General features: G+C 46.2%; 1 protein-coding gene across 2 annotated transcripts in view; it reads left to right on the forward strand.

The window, feature by feature from the left end:
• Positions 1–6,982: 6,982 nt before the first annotated feature.
• Igf2bp2 (insulin-like growth factor 2 mRNA binding protein 2) overlaps positions 6,983–14,708 on the forward strand; it is a gene marked incomplete at its 3' end in the record, with an annotated part of 99,818 nt that continues 92,092 nt past the window's right edge. For both annotated transcript variants that reach the window (NM_001270598.1, NM_001270599.1), the window contains 2 exon segments: positions 6,983–7,239; positions 8,727–8,787. In NM_001270598.1, the coding sequence (NP_001257527.1) occupies positions 7,062–7,239; positions 8,727–8,787 (239 nt within the window). In that variant the 5' untranslated portion in view covers positions 6,983–7,061.

The raw sequence follows: 14,708 nt of genomic DNA on the forward strand, positions 1-14,708 counted from the left end.
TTCTTGTGTATCCTTACTGCTTTGCACCCTGAAGCCTCAAGTACAAGAAGTTTTAATATTTACAGGTGTGTGTGTGTGTGTGTGTGTGTGTGTGTGTGTGTGTGTGTGCATGTGCCATGCTGTGGCATGCAGGTGATGGTCAAAGGACCACTTGGTTCTCTCCTTCCACTCTGTGCACCCCAGGGATTAAATCATGTCCTCCGCCTTGGCAGGAAGCACCTTAACCTTCTGTGCCTCCTCCCCAGCCCCTTGTTAATTAAAAAAAAATAAGATATAATTCACATCCCATCGGTCAGCAGTTGAGCATCTGCCTACAAAAAGCAAGCGCAAGAGCACCGAGGATCCGTCCTTTAGTGGGTTCTTTTTAGCATATTTATAACAGCAAGCGACTACGAGTGCTAGCCAGGATCTTTCCTTATCTGTGCGAAGTACTGAACGCATCCTGGTGCCAAGATGGGAGGAGGAAGGGGGTTACAGAGGAAGAAATGCACTCCAGGACAGGGAACAGCGAGTTCGAGGGTAGGTCATTCCGAGAAAGCAACATTCAAGGGCAGGTTACTCCGGGGAAATGGAACAGTATGTGCAAAGGGAACGGAGTTCTGAGAAGGCCCAGGCTTTGGAAAGTGCAGGGGAGGTGGAGTTTATGGTGAGGGAATGGCTCAGTTCTTTCACAAGTGAGGAACCTGAATGGAGCACTTTCCCTGTACTGGCACAATGGAAGGCTTCCAAGGGACACTACTAAACCCTACCGTACACACAGATGCTGGTGTGACATCACAAAGTTACACCACGCTGGCTTTGGCCCCATCTTCCAGTATGGTTTCATTTTCTCTTCCAGCTTCTCACATTATCTAAAAACACTGACTCGATAGGGATAACCATTTCCCCTGGGGCCACGTAGCTTCAAAGAGTTAGCGCTAACATGATTCCATCCAAAAGTACCCATGGCCAGAGGCAGATGTGTGTCTGTAGTGAAAATCCAGGATGAAGACTTGGTCCTTTATGGACCGTCAGGCTCAACTGTGTTTACCATGTGTGTCTTAAGCCGTGTATGACCAGGAACTGCTTGCTCATTCCCAGGGCCTCAGTACTCCCACCTGCAAAGTGGGATTAGGAAATGTTGTCCTGGCCACCTGTTTGCTACTGTGCCACAGAGAATCAACGGGAGGCTGTAGACTTCTCTGCTGCTTCCGAAACTCTTGGGGAAAAGGTTAATGTAGTGTCTTAGTTAGGGTTTCCACTGCTGTGAACAGACACCATGACCAAAGCAACTCTTATAAAAGCCAACGTTTAACTGTGGCTGGCTGACGGATTCAGAGGTTTAGTCCAGTATCATCATGGCAGGAAGCATGGCAGGATGCAGGCAGACACGGTGCTGGAGAAGGAGCTGGGTGTTCTGCGTCTTGATCCACAGGCGACCAGTTGAGACTGGCAATCTCAGGCAGCTGGGAGGATCTTCTGCAATAGGTGGGTCCTGAGAATAGAAGGAGACCTCCAAAGCCCACCCAAACATTGACGTACTTCCTCTAACTAGGCCACCCATCCTAACAGTACCATTCCCTATGGGTTAAACATATTCAAACCACCACACATAGCTTTTAGAAAGAAATGTGAGGGCTGGAGAGGTGGCTCAGTGGTTAAGAGCACTGGCTGCTCTTCCAGAGGTCCTGAGTTCAATTCCCAGCAACCTCATGGTGTACACGCAGATAGAGTACTCATTCATAAAATAAATCTTGAGGGGAAAAAAGATTTTCTTGTAAAAAAAATAAAAGAAAAAATATAAATACTTGAAGAATGTCCCCAAACTTCATATATATATATATATATATATATATATATATATATATATATATATTTCACTGTCTTCAGATGTACCAGAAGAGGGCATCAGATCCCACTACAGATGGTTGTGAGCCACCATGTGGTTGCTGGGATTTGAACTCAGGACCTCAGGAAGAGCAGTCGGTGCTCTTAACCACTGAGCCGTCTCTCCAGCCTGATCCTAAACTTCCATCTTGCTTTACTAGGTTTACATAGCACTCAGGAACTCAAGCTGGCAACTCTTTCAGGCTCCTAGGTAGGGCTGAGTAGGGAAGCTCCAGAGAAATAGCCAGCAGTGAGTTTTGTTAGGTAGGATGGAGGACCTCTATAGTTTTCTGGCTTTCCCTTGGAGGTTGCCCCTGCCATCTCCAGAGATTTCCTGGCCCCTTCCCCATCACAGAAAACCTACTGCCTGTAAGAACTGTGGCTACTGCATGATGATCTTGATGTCAGATGGGACTTGGGATCTTCAGGGAAATGAATACCTGGGCGTGACTCTGAGGGACTTGGTTGAAGTGGGAAGAGCCATCCTTAGTGGCAGCGTCCTTTATGGGCTGGGCCACGAAGCTGCCAAAGAGAAAGCATGTTGAACATCAGCCTTACTCTCCCTGCTTCCTGACCGTACACCCAAGGCAGGCAGCGTCTTCACAGCCCAGCTGCCACGCCTTCCCTCCCAGGAGGACAGTACTCTCAAAACGTGAGAGATGACGAGCATAGGAAACTGGTACTGGGTAGAGGGCCCGCAGGTTTCACAATCCTGACTGTATGGTCTGTAAGAACTTGGAACTGGCAACCTGTAAGTTTGGAATTTTGGGCTAGAAAAGCCCTAGAATGCTGTAGGCAGAACTTAATAGGCCAGGCTGGTGGGAATTTGGAAAACTAGAATGTCAAATGTGGGCAGTGGAAACCCAGATCATGAGGTTCCTGAGGAGAACAAGAACCCTATCAACAGCTGGGTCAGGGGCCGTTTATGTTCTACTGCAAACCCTGGGGCCGCCCCTTGACTGTGTCCCGAGAACCTGAATGATGCTGAATTCAAAGTAATGGGACTAATGTGCTTGGTGGAGGGAATTTCCAGACAGGCCAACACTCAAACTGTAGCATAACTGCACTCTACTGCTCTTCTTCAGGCTTAGAGTCAGAGAAAGCAAAAAGAGGAAAAACTTAAAGTTTGACGAGGAAAAGAATGTAAACAAGCTACAGTTTCAGACAAGGCGGACTTGAAAGCCACTGAAACTGTTAAAGGAAAAAGTACCGTCATGAAACTTGGGTCTCTGCACTGGGACTACAGGAGAGATATTCTCAGGGGAAGATCCCATTGATTAAGATTTCCAAAATACAAATTCATCTGAAAGGAGCTAATGCTACTAAAGGGACTCAAAACAAAACAAAAAAACCAAAACCCCAAAACAAAACCAAAAACAACAACAAAAACTACTTAGGAAAATGTGTTTTTGCAGGATCAGAACACCAAGGCCAACAGAACCAAGGTCCAAGAGGGAGCTGTGGGGGCAGGCTCCATCTTGAGCTGGCAGCAGAACCTGGCATCAGCATGGCACTAGTTGTAAGCATAACAGATAGACAGATAGAGGGGGAAGGTGTCACAGAACAGAACATCACAGTTCCAGAGTCACCAAGGCTGAACTATGTCAGAGTTGATGTTGCTGCAAAGAATCCCTGTGAGCCCCCTCTGTGAACGCTAACGGGATGAAGCCTGCAAGGGAGACTCCAGAATGCTGGAGATGATGAAAAGGCAAATCCAGGAGGGAGAGCTTCATGTGTTACGTGAAGGGGGGGGCGCTTCTCTGCGTCCAGACGGCAGAGAGGACATGCTTGCTGCAGGTTGGCAGGGCTGGCAGAGCAGGGCCACCCAAGCTCTCTAGAGCCCAGAGGGTTCCTTAGGAGTCCCAGATGGCCAGGAGCTGTAGGACCTTGTTTACCCTGTGTCATTTTGCCTCTGTTTTAGTCAACGCCCCCTCCCCCTATGATTTTCCTTCCTCTGGAATGGGAGTCTTTTTTTTTTTTTTTTTGATTTATTAATTCTATATGAGTACACTGTTGCTGTCTTCAGACACACCAGAAGAGGGCATTGGATTTCATTACACATGGTTGTGAGCTACCATGTGGTTGCTGGGATTTGAACTCAGGGCCTCTGGAAGAGCAGTCAGTGCTCTTAACCACTGAGCCATCTTTCCAGCCCTAGAATGGGAGTCTTTTTTTTTTTTTAAAGATTTATTTATTTATTATATATAAGTACACTGTAGCTGTCTTCAGATACACCAGAAGAGGGCATCAGATCTCTTTACAGATGGTTGTGAGCCACCATGTGGTTGCTGGGAATTGAACTCATGACCTCTGGAAGAGCAGTCGGGCGCTCTTAACCGCTGAGCCATCTCTCCAGCCCAGAATGGGAGTCTTTATAGTGTCCTCGTTACTGGAAACCGGCCTTGTTTATTAACCTTATGGTGGCAAGTGATAACCCTCAGTCTTTAGAGAGACTTGACACTTTCAAGCAGTGTCAGGAATATTTAACACTATAAGGAGCTTTTAGAATTGGGCTATATGTAATTTTATTATGAGAAGAAAGCAAAACTTAGGGGGCTGGGGTGGAATGTTATGATGCCTAATCTTGTTAATTCGATGAGATTTTGAATCACTAACGGATGACTCAGGGGCTGGGTTTAGGGGGGAGGACCCACTATAGATATAGGTGGCACAGTTTCATGGGCAGGGGTCCTAGGCTACATAAAAAGAAAGTGGGCTGAACTCCAGCATCTGGCTTTGCATCCCGGTGGTGAAAGCCACGCTGCTTCCTGTTCCTGTGGCCAGGAAAGACTGTATCCTCAAACTGTGAGTCAAACTAAGCCCTTCTTTCCTTCAACTTCTTTTGACTGACACTTTGTTGCAGCACCAAGAAAAGTGAAAAACACAAGAGGTACAGAGAAAAGTGTCCTTTGTGATTACTAATCCTGCACTTTCTTTTGAAGCACAGTTTACAAGATGGCAGCAGGACAGAATACACCAAAGACAGCAAAAAGCAGCTATTTCCCAGAAAGGAGTCTGAGGGTAACCCACTGACAGTGTAAAAGAGCCCCCCCCCCCCAGAACCCACCTATGCTGTGAAAGAATCGGTGTACTGTGAATGCCGCTCTGCAGAGCAGTCATGGTTTGCCCACAAACACTTGACATGTTTGAAAATGTAATGCAACATAAAAGGCTTGCTACCCTTTCAGCAAGGGAGACCACCAACCTGTGGCAATGCCTTGTCTTCTGTAGTCTGTAATGATGATTTACTGTGAGTAGGAATACATATCCTCACCAAGACGACCAGCCTTATTAGGAGTGTCCCTGTAAGTAATCTGAAGGTGGCTTCCAGTCCACAGTGATTTGTGTACAAACAAGTTGTTTTCATTTGCGAGTTTTTTTCTTCTCCACATTTTACTTAGGAAGCATCTATCCCTGGTTTATCTGTCAGTCTGAGGAACACTATCAAAGCCCTATTCCCAGTTTGAGGAGCAGTAAAATCCAGAGAGGAAAATGTGTGACTATTTAATGAAAGCTAGAATTGGAACGTCAGTGAATATCTAGATGAGAAAGAATTTATCATTTCCTTATCAAGGCAAGCAATTAAGAACAGTCCTCAAAGTCCCTGTCTTAGTTAGGGTTTTATTGCTGTGAACAGACACCATGATCAATGCAAGTCTTATAAAGGACAACATTTAATTGGGGCTGGCTTACAGGTTCAGAGGTTCGGTCCATTATGCATGGCAGCATCCAGGCAGGCATGGTGAAGGAGGAGCTGAGCTCTACATCTTCACCAGAAGAAAGCCAGGAACAGACTGAGCATCCTCGGGCAGCTAGGTGGAGGGTCTCCAAGCCCACCCCCACAGTGACACACTTCCTCCAACAAGGCCACACCTTCTAATAGTGCCATTCCCTGGGCCAAGGATAAGCAAATCATCACAGTCCCTTAGTTTTTAAGTTCCCTGGGCAAAGACATGGAAGCAAAGTGCAGTGTGTTACACGTTACTCAGCTAGGGGTGGTTGTTTTATTTCCTTTAGGGAAAAAAGTCAGGCTCAGGGATATGGGCACAATTTGTGGCATTCTGCTGGGTCTGAGTATGGAGTAGACAAGCCTACTATGGCCTAAGGTGCCTTCTCCACCCAGACATACCTCCCTCTAAAAACCGAGGAAGGCTTCCCGGATTATACCCAGAAGTCCAGAGCCATATCACCTCGAAATCCCTCCATTCTCTTCTGCAGCCCTTCATTTCCACGATTCCCACGGGGCCATGTGACTTAGATTGCCGCTTGGCAATCTGTCTGGCTCCTTCCCGGGAGAGGGTCTAGGACCCTGCCTCTTCCGTCCTCCGCGAGGAAGGACAACTTTGCTCTCTAGTCCCTTCCAGAGCTCAGGGAACGCCTACCAAGCCTGGGACTGAAACCGGCCACTCAGCCAGGCGTCGTCTCCTCCGCCACCACCTGGCCTCCGCTGGACTCGGGTCTGGCTTTCCTTTCCTGATTGGGGAAACCGAGGCTTGGCGCCACGGTAACTTTCCTAGGATACACAGTCTGGGGGAGGGGACCCGTGTGTTCCTTAGTCCTTTGACCACATGCGCCCCCTTCTCCAAGAGCTTGGCTCACAGCGAGTCTCCGGATCCGTGAATGGCTCGGAACGCGCCGGGAAAGTTGTCAGCCGTGGCGTGCAGAGCTCTACTCGAGGTGCACCTCACTGGCCCCGCACCCACGTCGCGTCCACCTTGCACATACCCCACCCACGCCCGCACCCTTCACTTTCCGCGCGCCGTCTCGCTCCGCCGCTCCCGGCCTCGCTCGGGCCGCCGCCGCTTCCGCCCGCTGGGCGCGCAGCCTGGGAGCGCCGAGCCCTCGGAGCGCGCGGCGCGGGACGGGCAGGGCGCGCACTCTCGGCGGTGCACACGCCGCTCCAACTCTCAGGCGCGCGGGGTGCGTCCGCCCGCCGCCGCCGCCCCGGCACCGGGAGGCAGAGCGAGCGCTTTGTCCGCACGCCCGCCCGGGACTCTGCCCGGAGGAGGCAGCCGCGCCGAGTCCCCGCCTCCGCCTCTGCCCCCGGGCGGGCCGGGCCGGCCGCGGTGGGGGGAGCCAGGCTGAGGGCGAGGGTGGGGGCGGGGGCGGGCGCAGGAGGAGAGAGGAGGGCAGCGGAGGCGGCGGGAGCGCCGGGTGCCGGGCCGGGGGAGCCGCGGGCTCTCGGGAAGACGCGGATGATGAACAAGCTGTACATCGGGAACCTGAGCCCCGCCGTCACTGCGGACGACCTCCGGCAGCTCTTCGGGGACAGGAAGCTGCCCCTGGCGGGACAGGTCCTACTCAAGTCCGGCTACGCCTTCGTGGACTACCCCGACCAGAACTGGGCCATCCGCGCCATCGAGACCCTCTCGGGTGAGCACTCGCGTTGCCCTCGCCGCGCCTCGCCGGCTCGGGACAGCGGCAGCAGGGAGGCCGAGCCCCATGGGCCGCGCCCGCCGCGACTCCCGAAGCCCACACGCTCACTTTCACGCACCAGCCCCGCGACTCTCGCGGCGGGCTGGCTCCGGAATGGCCGTCTGCCCTGCCCCCACTGCGGGGGCTAAGAGACCCTCGGGCCTCAGAGTCGGGGCGACCCTGTGCCCCTCTGAGGGTCCCCAGGCTCGCTGGCTCCCTAGGAGCGCCCCCGAAGTGCCCAGCTGCTCTCCGGAGCTTCCCCCGCCCCCACCTTTGCAGAGTCCCCCGTTTTTCTTCTTTCGACCCTTCTAGCACCCCCTTTGCCAGGGAACCCCCAAATCCAGCATCTCCTCTCCTCCTAGCCAGACCTTCCTTCTTCCCATGCCTCGTGCCAAAGACCTCTCGCCCTCTGTCGTCTCCCAAGTCGCACTCCTTTGGAGACCCCCTCTTGTCTTCTGGCCCCCCACTTTCGGCATCTCCTCGACTAAATCGACTGAACCCTTCGAGGTCTTAGGGTTTCTCCCACCCGGCCCTTGTCGGACCGCACACCTCCCTCGGTCCTTTTCCCGAAGCTCAGTTCCCTCTCTCTGGTCTCGGAAGCGCTCCTATTTTTCCCTGAATTTTTTGTCCGATTTTATTGAGAAGAACTCGGGGCTGGGGGCTTTCCGCCTCCCGTCTCCCCGCCTCCTGCTCGGCCAGAAGCACCTTTTTACGAGGTACCCTGTCTCAACTCGGTGGGGGCCCGGGCTGAGAACCGGGAAAGAGGCGACCGGGGGGCCCGCGAGCGCGCTGGAGCCCAGACCGGAGTCGGAGCGCGACACACTCGCCCGCGCGCGCGCTCCCAGCTCGCATCCCGCACACGCACGCGGCGGGCCACGCTCCCGGGGGCCTGAGACCCCCGACCCGCAAGGGAACCCCCTTCCTTGAGAAACCTTTGAGGCGGGGCGAGCTGGCGAGACCTTGGGGGGGGGGGGGGTCATCCCAAAGCAGGCGGCCGCAGAGCCTGGGACTCCTGCGCGTGTCCCCGAGACTGCTGGCAGGGAGGGCAGGGGGAGAGCACCCAGGAGCCTCGGGGTCCCAGGGTGGCGGGATGGGGTGCTGGGGGCCGGAGAGACCGAGGCGCGCCACCCTGCAGCTTGAGTTTCAAATGAGCTCATCTTTTCAAATTGGCGCCGCTCTTTATTAAATGTGTTTTTCCGGTAATGCCACCCACAGCTATACCTGGGGTCGGAACCCGGCTTGCGCCCTTCCCTCCTCGCCCGCCACCCGGGGCGCCCACTTTTTATCACAGTTGGCGCTAAGTTCGCCCAGCTGCGGCCGGGTGGAGGACCCCTTGAAGGCTCCAGAAGGCGGAGCCCGAGCGTGGAGTAGTGTGCGTGCCCCTCCTTGACCCCCGCGGATTTGACTCTGGGAGGTTCTGAGTGCTTTAAATTTCTGTTTTAAAGGTAAAGTGGAGTTGCATGGGAAAATCATGGAAGTTGATTACTCAGTCTCTAAAAAGCTAAGGTAAATATATTTTGCCTAGTTTCTTTTTTTCTTTACCCCTTCTGTGATTGGTCTTCCGTACGCCTAACTAAAAGAATACGCTCAGCTTTAAAAAAAAAAAAACTGTCTATATGGTTTTTAAAGGGGCTTTTGGTGGTTTCGTCAGTGGCGATGCATAGCGTAGAAAGTTATTATTGTTATTATTTATTAGTTTACTTTCATTCTAGAAGGTGTTTTCTGTGCTTGCAAACTGTTTGGTGCCTAATTAGGGGTCGGGATGGAGAACACTAGGTAGATTCAGTTGGCTGTGACCGATTAAGTTGTTTATCAGAAATTGCCTTTCAACTCCCCACTACCACCCCTAACCCCAGCACAATAGCAAACTTCCTGTGAGATGCTAAGAGTAAATATTTACTGTGTCAGCTGAATTGCTTAACTAAACCACGCGATTAATTACTCTTTTGCATAGTTTAGTGATGAATTATAACATAATTTAGTAAATAAGGAGGGTTTTTTTGCACAGTATTCTAAAGAAGTAGCCTGTTTGTATTGGATTCAGGGGGAAGCCAGACTTTAATAACTGAAGCGCTGGGTTTGGCTTCCGAGCACTTTGTTGTTACTGTTGCTTTTGAGAGACGCTGGGGGATAAACAAATGTCGCGGTGAAGTCGATAGTTAGCTATTGTTAATGAAGGAGTAACAGGCTTTGTGGGGGTTGGGTTTCCCCAGTGCTTCTCTAAGAAAGAATGAAGGAGAACATCTTTGTTTAAAGCTCATTGTGAACTTTAAATTGGGAGCCTTTATTTTTTCTACCCCCACCCACCACGTGTCCTAACGTAGTTTTTTTTTTTTTTAAATCCCATTATCTAACGTTATTTCTTTACCGTTCTTCATTAAGTATCTGAATCTGGGAGGCTAAGTCAGATTTTTTTTTTCCACCTTCTTAGTCTGAGGTAGATGCTCAGGTTTGAGAACATTTTAAAAGAAATTACTTTTATAAATACGTGGATGTGTTGGAGGGTTTTTAAAAAACATCGTGTGCATGTGCACACTTCTACATACATCGTAATGTCACAGAATCTGTTTGGAAATGATTGTTAGAAAACGGCTGCTTGTTTTGGTTTTGAAAAGTTAAGGATTATGATTTGTAGTCTGGGCTATTATACTGAATGGATTCTTATGTTGAAAGTTCTGGCTCTCTGTAAAGTTTTTATGCTTATATATTTTGCTGTTATTATGCTTATATATTATGCTGTTATTTTAAGTTGGGATGTGTAAGGGAATGTTTTCTGAGATGCTACTTACTGTAAGTTTAAACCAGTCGATTGTAAAGAGTTGAAGATTTGATGAATAATTTTAGAACCCCTGAGAATCCTTAAGGCATTATGCATCTAGAAATATTTCATTTTTCTTGGCTGTCTTGCTCTCGTGAATTTGTTTGGAGATTGAAACTAACAGAAGTCACTAACATTTAACTGAGGTTATTTGATGTCCCCATTATTCCATGACGAAGTGTCTATCATTTAATTTTCAAAATAAGTGAAGTACTAGTTTATTTAAAGTCATCGTGATCATCTAAAGCTTATCAACAAAAATACCACTCTGGCTTTGTTTTTGTTTTTAAATGTAGGGCTTGTTTGCTTTTTTGGCTGAAGTGTAATGTAATTCTGCTTATGTGAGCTCAAGAGTAGTCATGTCACAAGTTTTAGCATAAATTAAATAAACGGTCTAGGGCTTCTATAGTCCTAGGAATAAACGATTTCTTTGAACATGTTGACACTAAGAAATAACTTGGAGGAAATCTGAGAGCAGGCTGTGTGATTGACTCCACCTGAAGACAGTTAACATACCAAATGCATGGGTAGCCTGCTAGAGAGAGTGGCCCCAACATACTCTCTTCTCTCCCCCGTCCACCTCTCTAATTTTTTTTTAAATATGCAAGTTACTTACTTTCAGTGCAAGCTAAGGGGGAGAAGGTTAAACTGGTTGAAATTGGTTAGCTGAAGTCAGCCCTCTGGGATGAGACATCAGTAAATTCTCCATAATTCTGGGTACAACTATGCCTGTGTCTTAAGAAAACAACAAAAACAAAACAAACACTCCCCCCCCCCAAAAAAAAAAAAAAACAGAAGTACTTTGACATTTAAGACCAAGCTTTCATGTTATACAGTGATGGGTTTTTTTTTTTTTTTTTTTTTTGGTTGGTGTTGTTGTTCTTTTGTTGTGTTTTTCGATGCAAATTGAGAAGTTGGAAGTAAATTTGTGAACTATGGGTCAGTTCTATATGTGGTTTTTTTGGGTTTTATAGAACTGGAGGGAAACAAGTCATTCTTGATTGCCTCCTTGAAAAAATGATTCAACAATTGAGTGCTAAACTTTTTCCTATTGTGCTTGGTTCTTTGATTTTTTTTTTTTTAGGGAGCTATTTTAATATCTATATCCCAAATACTTTTTTTAAAGCTAATGACAGTTTGTAAGATGCTTTAGTCTTTGTGGAATTATTGGCGTAGTGTTTGCTTACCACTGGGGCTTCAGTTAAATCACAGAGCATCACTTTCTACCAGTGGCTACAAAGTAGACAGATTAGACCCAGTGGCTACAAAGTAGACATTCTAGACACCACTGCTTCTCAGTCACTCTGGAGTAGAAAATTCTTATTCTTTTTGCTACATATGTTTCATCCGTTGTGAGTGCAAATAGTACAATAGTACGGTAAGGCATGTCCTTCATTTGTTCCGCTTACATTCTGCTTGGTTTCAGTCTGCTGAATACAAGTATTTTTTTCTGTATTCATATAGTACCTGTAGGTCAAAGATTTTAAGAGGGAAAAAATTGATAACTTTAAAAGTGCTGTTAAAACTTATGGGAACTTGATGGAAATTTTACTTTGGGTACCACTGAAAGTGCACTTAAAACGTCATGTATGTACACTGGTACACACACTGCATAAGCCGTGTTGATCTAAGACATGCTAACTTGAATGTGCTTTTGTCCCTAAAGTTGAATGATTCTGTGAGAAAGAGAACTTAAAAAAGCAGGCAGGATCTGCCCACTTCTAGGAAGTAGTGAACAGTGGTAGAAAGGTTCTACTGGGACAGTTAGATTCTCTGAGGAGGTGCAGGGAAAGCTGTGAATCTGTCTTTCATGAGGTAAAAATCAGTAATTGTCTTCTCTCCAATGCAAATGAATTTGAGCTCCTATAGGAATGCTAAAGAAAACAGTATCCCAATTGTATTTTGCTTGTATGTACCACATTGTGTATAGCTGAATTAAATACCAACCCCCCCAAAACCACCCTACTTCCAACCCTCCCTGTAACAAAGGCTTTTTCTGCATTAATTTTTAATTTTCTAGAAACAGAAAAGATTTTATTAGTTTTAAATCTTCTTTAGTAGCTGTCTATTTCAAGACCTTGTTGAATTAGAAAGTAATGGCAGGACTTAATTACATATTTGGATAGATTAATACAACGTCACATGATATCAAACTGTAAAGTCCCTTAGATTTAGTTTTGAAATTGCAGTAGCACATTTTTAAAAAAGGAACTTTTTATTTTCTAGAGAGCACACATTTTCCTGATCTCTAGAAATGTGTTAGGGTTGGAATAGAAATGGTAAAGAAAAAATTATTCCATATTTAGATAACAATGTAGTATTTAAATACTTAAACTTTAATTCTAAAAGAGAATTGATACATAGTCCATTTGCTACATTGTTTTTTATAATAATAACAATATTTGTTTGTAACTATAGAGAATAAAATGACCATATGTGTGAGGTTGTCATTTCATAGATGAGGGGAAATTAATATTTGGAAAAAGCCTTTTATATATCATGGTCTGAAGTATTTTTTTTTTTAAGGAATGATTTTACCTTTTAAGATACATTTAAAAGATTAGAAGATTCAAAACTAACTACATGTGAAAATTATTTCTATTTTAAATATGTGTGTGTGTGTGTGTGTGTGTGTGTGTGTGTATGTGCGCACGTGCAGGTTGCTCTAAGTTTCTTAGTGTGTTGAAGAGGAATGTTAACGATTCTGTGTTGTGTTTAAAAGAACAGGGACCAGGGCAAATTTATCACAAGACAGAAAAACAGTAAAAATTTTTTTTCTTTTAGAACTATTTATAAATGTTCAGTATTTTCTAAATATCTGCCATCTACAACGAATCACTTCCATAATGCAGCGCTGTAGAGGAACAGTTGGTCAGTCGTTACTGAGCTGTCATCCCTCTGATTCAGCGCTCTGTGCATTCTGTGGGGGGCACTAGTTTTGCACAGATCAAGTAGCAAGACAAAGAGGAGATCTTTTTTTTTTTTTTTTTTAAAGATTTATTTATTTATTATATATAAGTACACACTGTAGCTGTCCTCAGATACACCAGAAGAGGGCATCGGATCTCTTTACAGATGGTTGTGAGCCACCATGTGGTTGCTGGGAATTGAACTCATAACCTCTGGAAGAGCAGTCGGGTGCTCTTAACCGCTGAGCCATCTCTCCAGCCCAAAGAGGAGATCTTTAATTGAGCACCCGTTACTCTGAGTTTTAGTCCAGACAAAGCTAATGAAAATCACTAGATGACTGGAACTCACAAAGGAAGAAGGCACACATAATGCCATCTTCCCAGAGTGATGCCTAAACTCTTACAGGGGCCATCACTCCTGCCAGTCAGGGCAAGGAAATCTGCAGCGTTTTCAAGGAGCACATTGCTCAGAAGACTACAGTGCAAACTACCTTCTTAGGTTTCTCTCAAATTCAATTCCATGAAGGCTTTGCTGTCCCTTACACTCACTCACTCACTCACTCTTCTTTTTAAGATACAGAGTCTCTCTGTGCAGCCCCAGCTGTTCCTGAACCTGTAAACCTCTTTGCCTGAGCCTCCTGAATGCTGGGGTCGTAGGCACACATACTGTGTCCAGCTTACAGAGTGTGTGTTGCTGAATGCGAGTGTTCACTTAGAAATGCTGTACTTGGGAGGATGTTTTGTTATTTTTCCACAACCAATTATTTATCAGTTTTTATTAAAAGAGGTGTAGAATTGGAAGCTGCCTGGAAAATTATAGATTTTAAGATATAATTTTAAAGAATGTATTTAAACATCTTGAGTGTGTTTTGTTTTTGTTTTTTAAGATACTGTTCAGCCTTGGCTGAAAACTAACTTTAAAAGAAGTTGTGCTTTGAAACTTCTAGTCAAAAGCATAATATCTCAAAAACTATGTCTGACTTCTTAATTTGAGGGACAGCAGAAGAGTTGTGTTTAAGAAGGCATGCCTAAGTAAAGGATTGGTCCGGTTTTATTTTTTTACAGTCACTGGGAAGTACAAATTAGTTTGGGGGAATATTAGACAATGTTAATGAACACATAAAAGCAAGCCAACAGCACATATCTACCAGTAAAGACAATCCCCCCTCTGTTTATTTCATTAAAGCATTTTTAGTCTTTGCTTTATAATCTGACTTGATGCTTACAGACTTATAATTTTCGCTTGGTGGCGTGCATGGTATGGGTTTTATTTTGGGCAGCAAATTGCAGAGTGTTCTGAATTATTTTTAAGGTTTTTACTTTTCATGTTTTGATTATGGATTTTAGTCTGGTTGCCTCACACAAAATAGGGGAAATTATTTTTTTTATTACAGAAAACCTTAGGTTCTGTTGCTTTTACTGTCGAAGAAGACAAAAAATATTGTAATAATGTGTCATTAATCTATGGCAGAGTTGGGTGGCATGTTGACACTGGATACGTAGCTCAGAAAGGAGTGTGTCTCTGTTAAAGGACCGTCATGTCCATAAGCTGTCCCTAACTAAGTCCATGGTTAGACATCGCTGTCTGAAGCAATGACGCCCCCCCCCATCCCCCATTCCCACCTCCACCCCCCAAGTAATAATTTTGTATCCTTGAGTTGTGGGGTTTGCTTACTCTCGCATCTTCTAATTGTTTATGT

Source organism: Rattus norvegicus, chromosome 11 (assembly GCF_021556685.1).
Source record: "Rattus norvegicus strain SHRSP/BbbUtx chromosome 11, alternate assembly SHRSP_T2T, whole genome shotgun sequence".
NCBI lineage: Eukaryota > Metazoa > Chordata > Mammalia > Rodentia > Muridae > Rattus > Rattus norvegicus.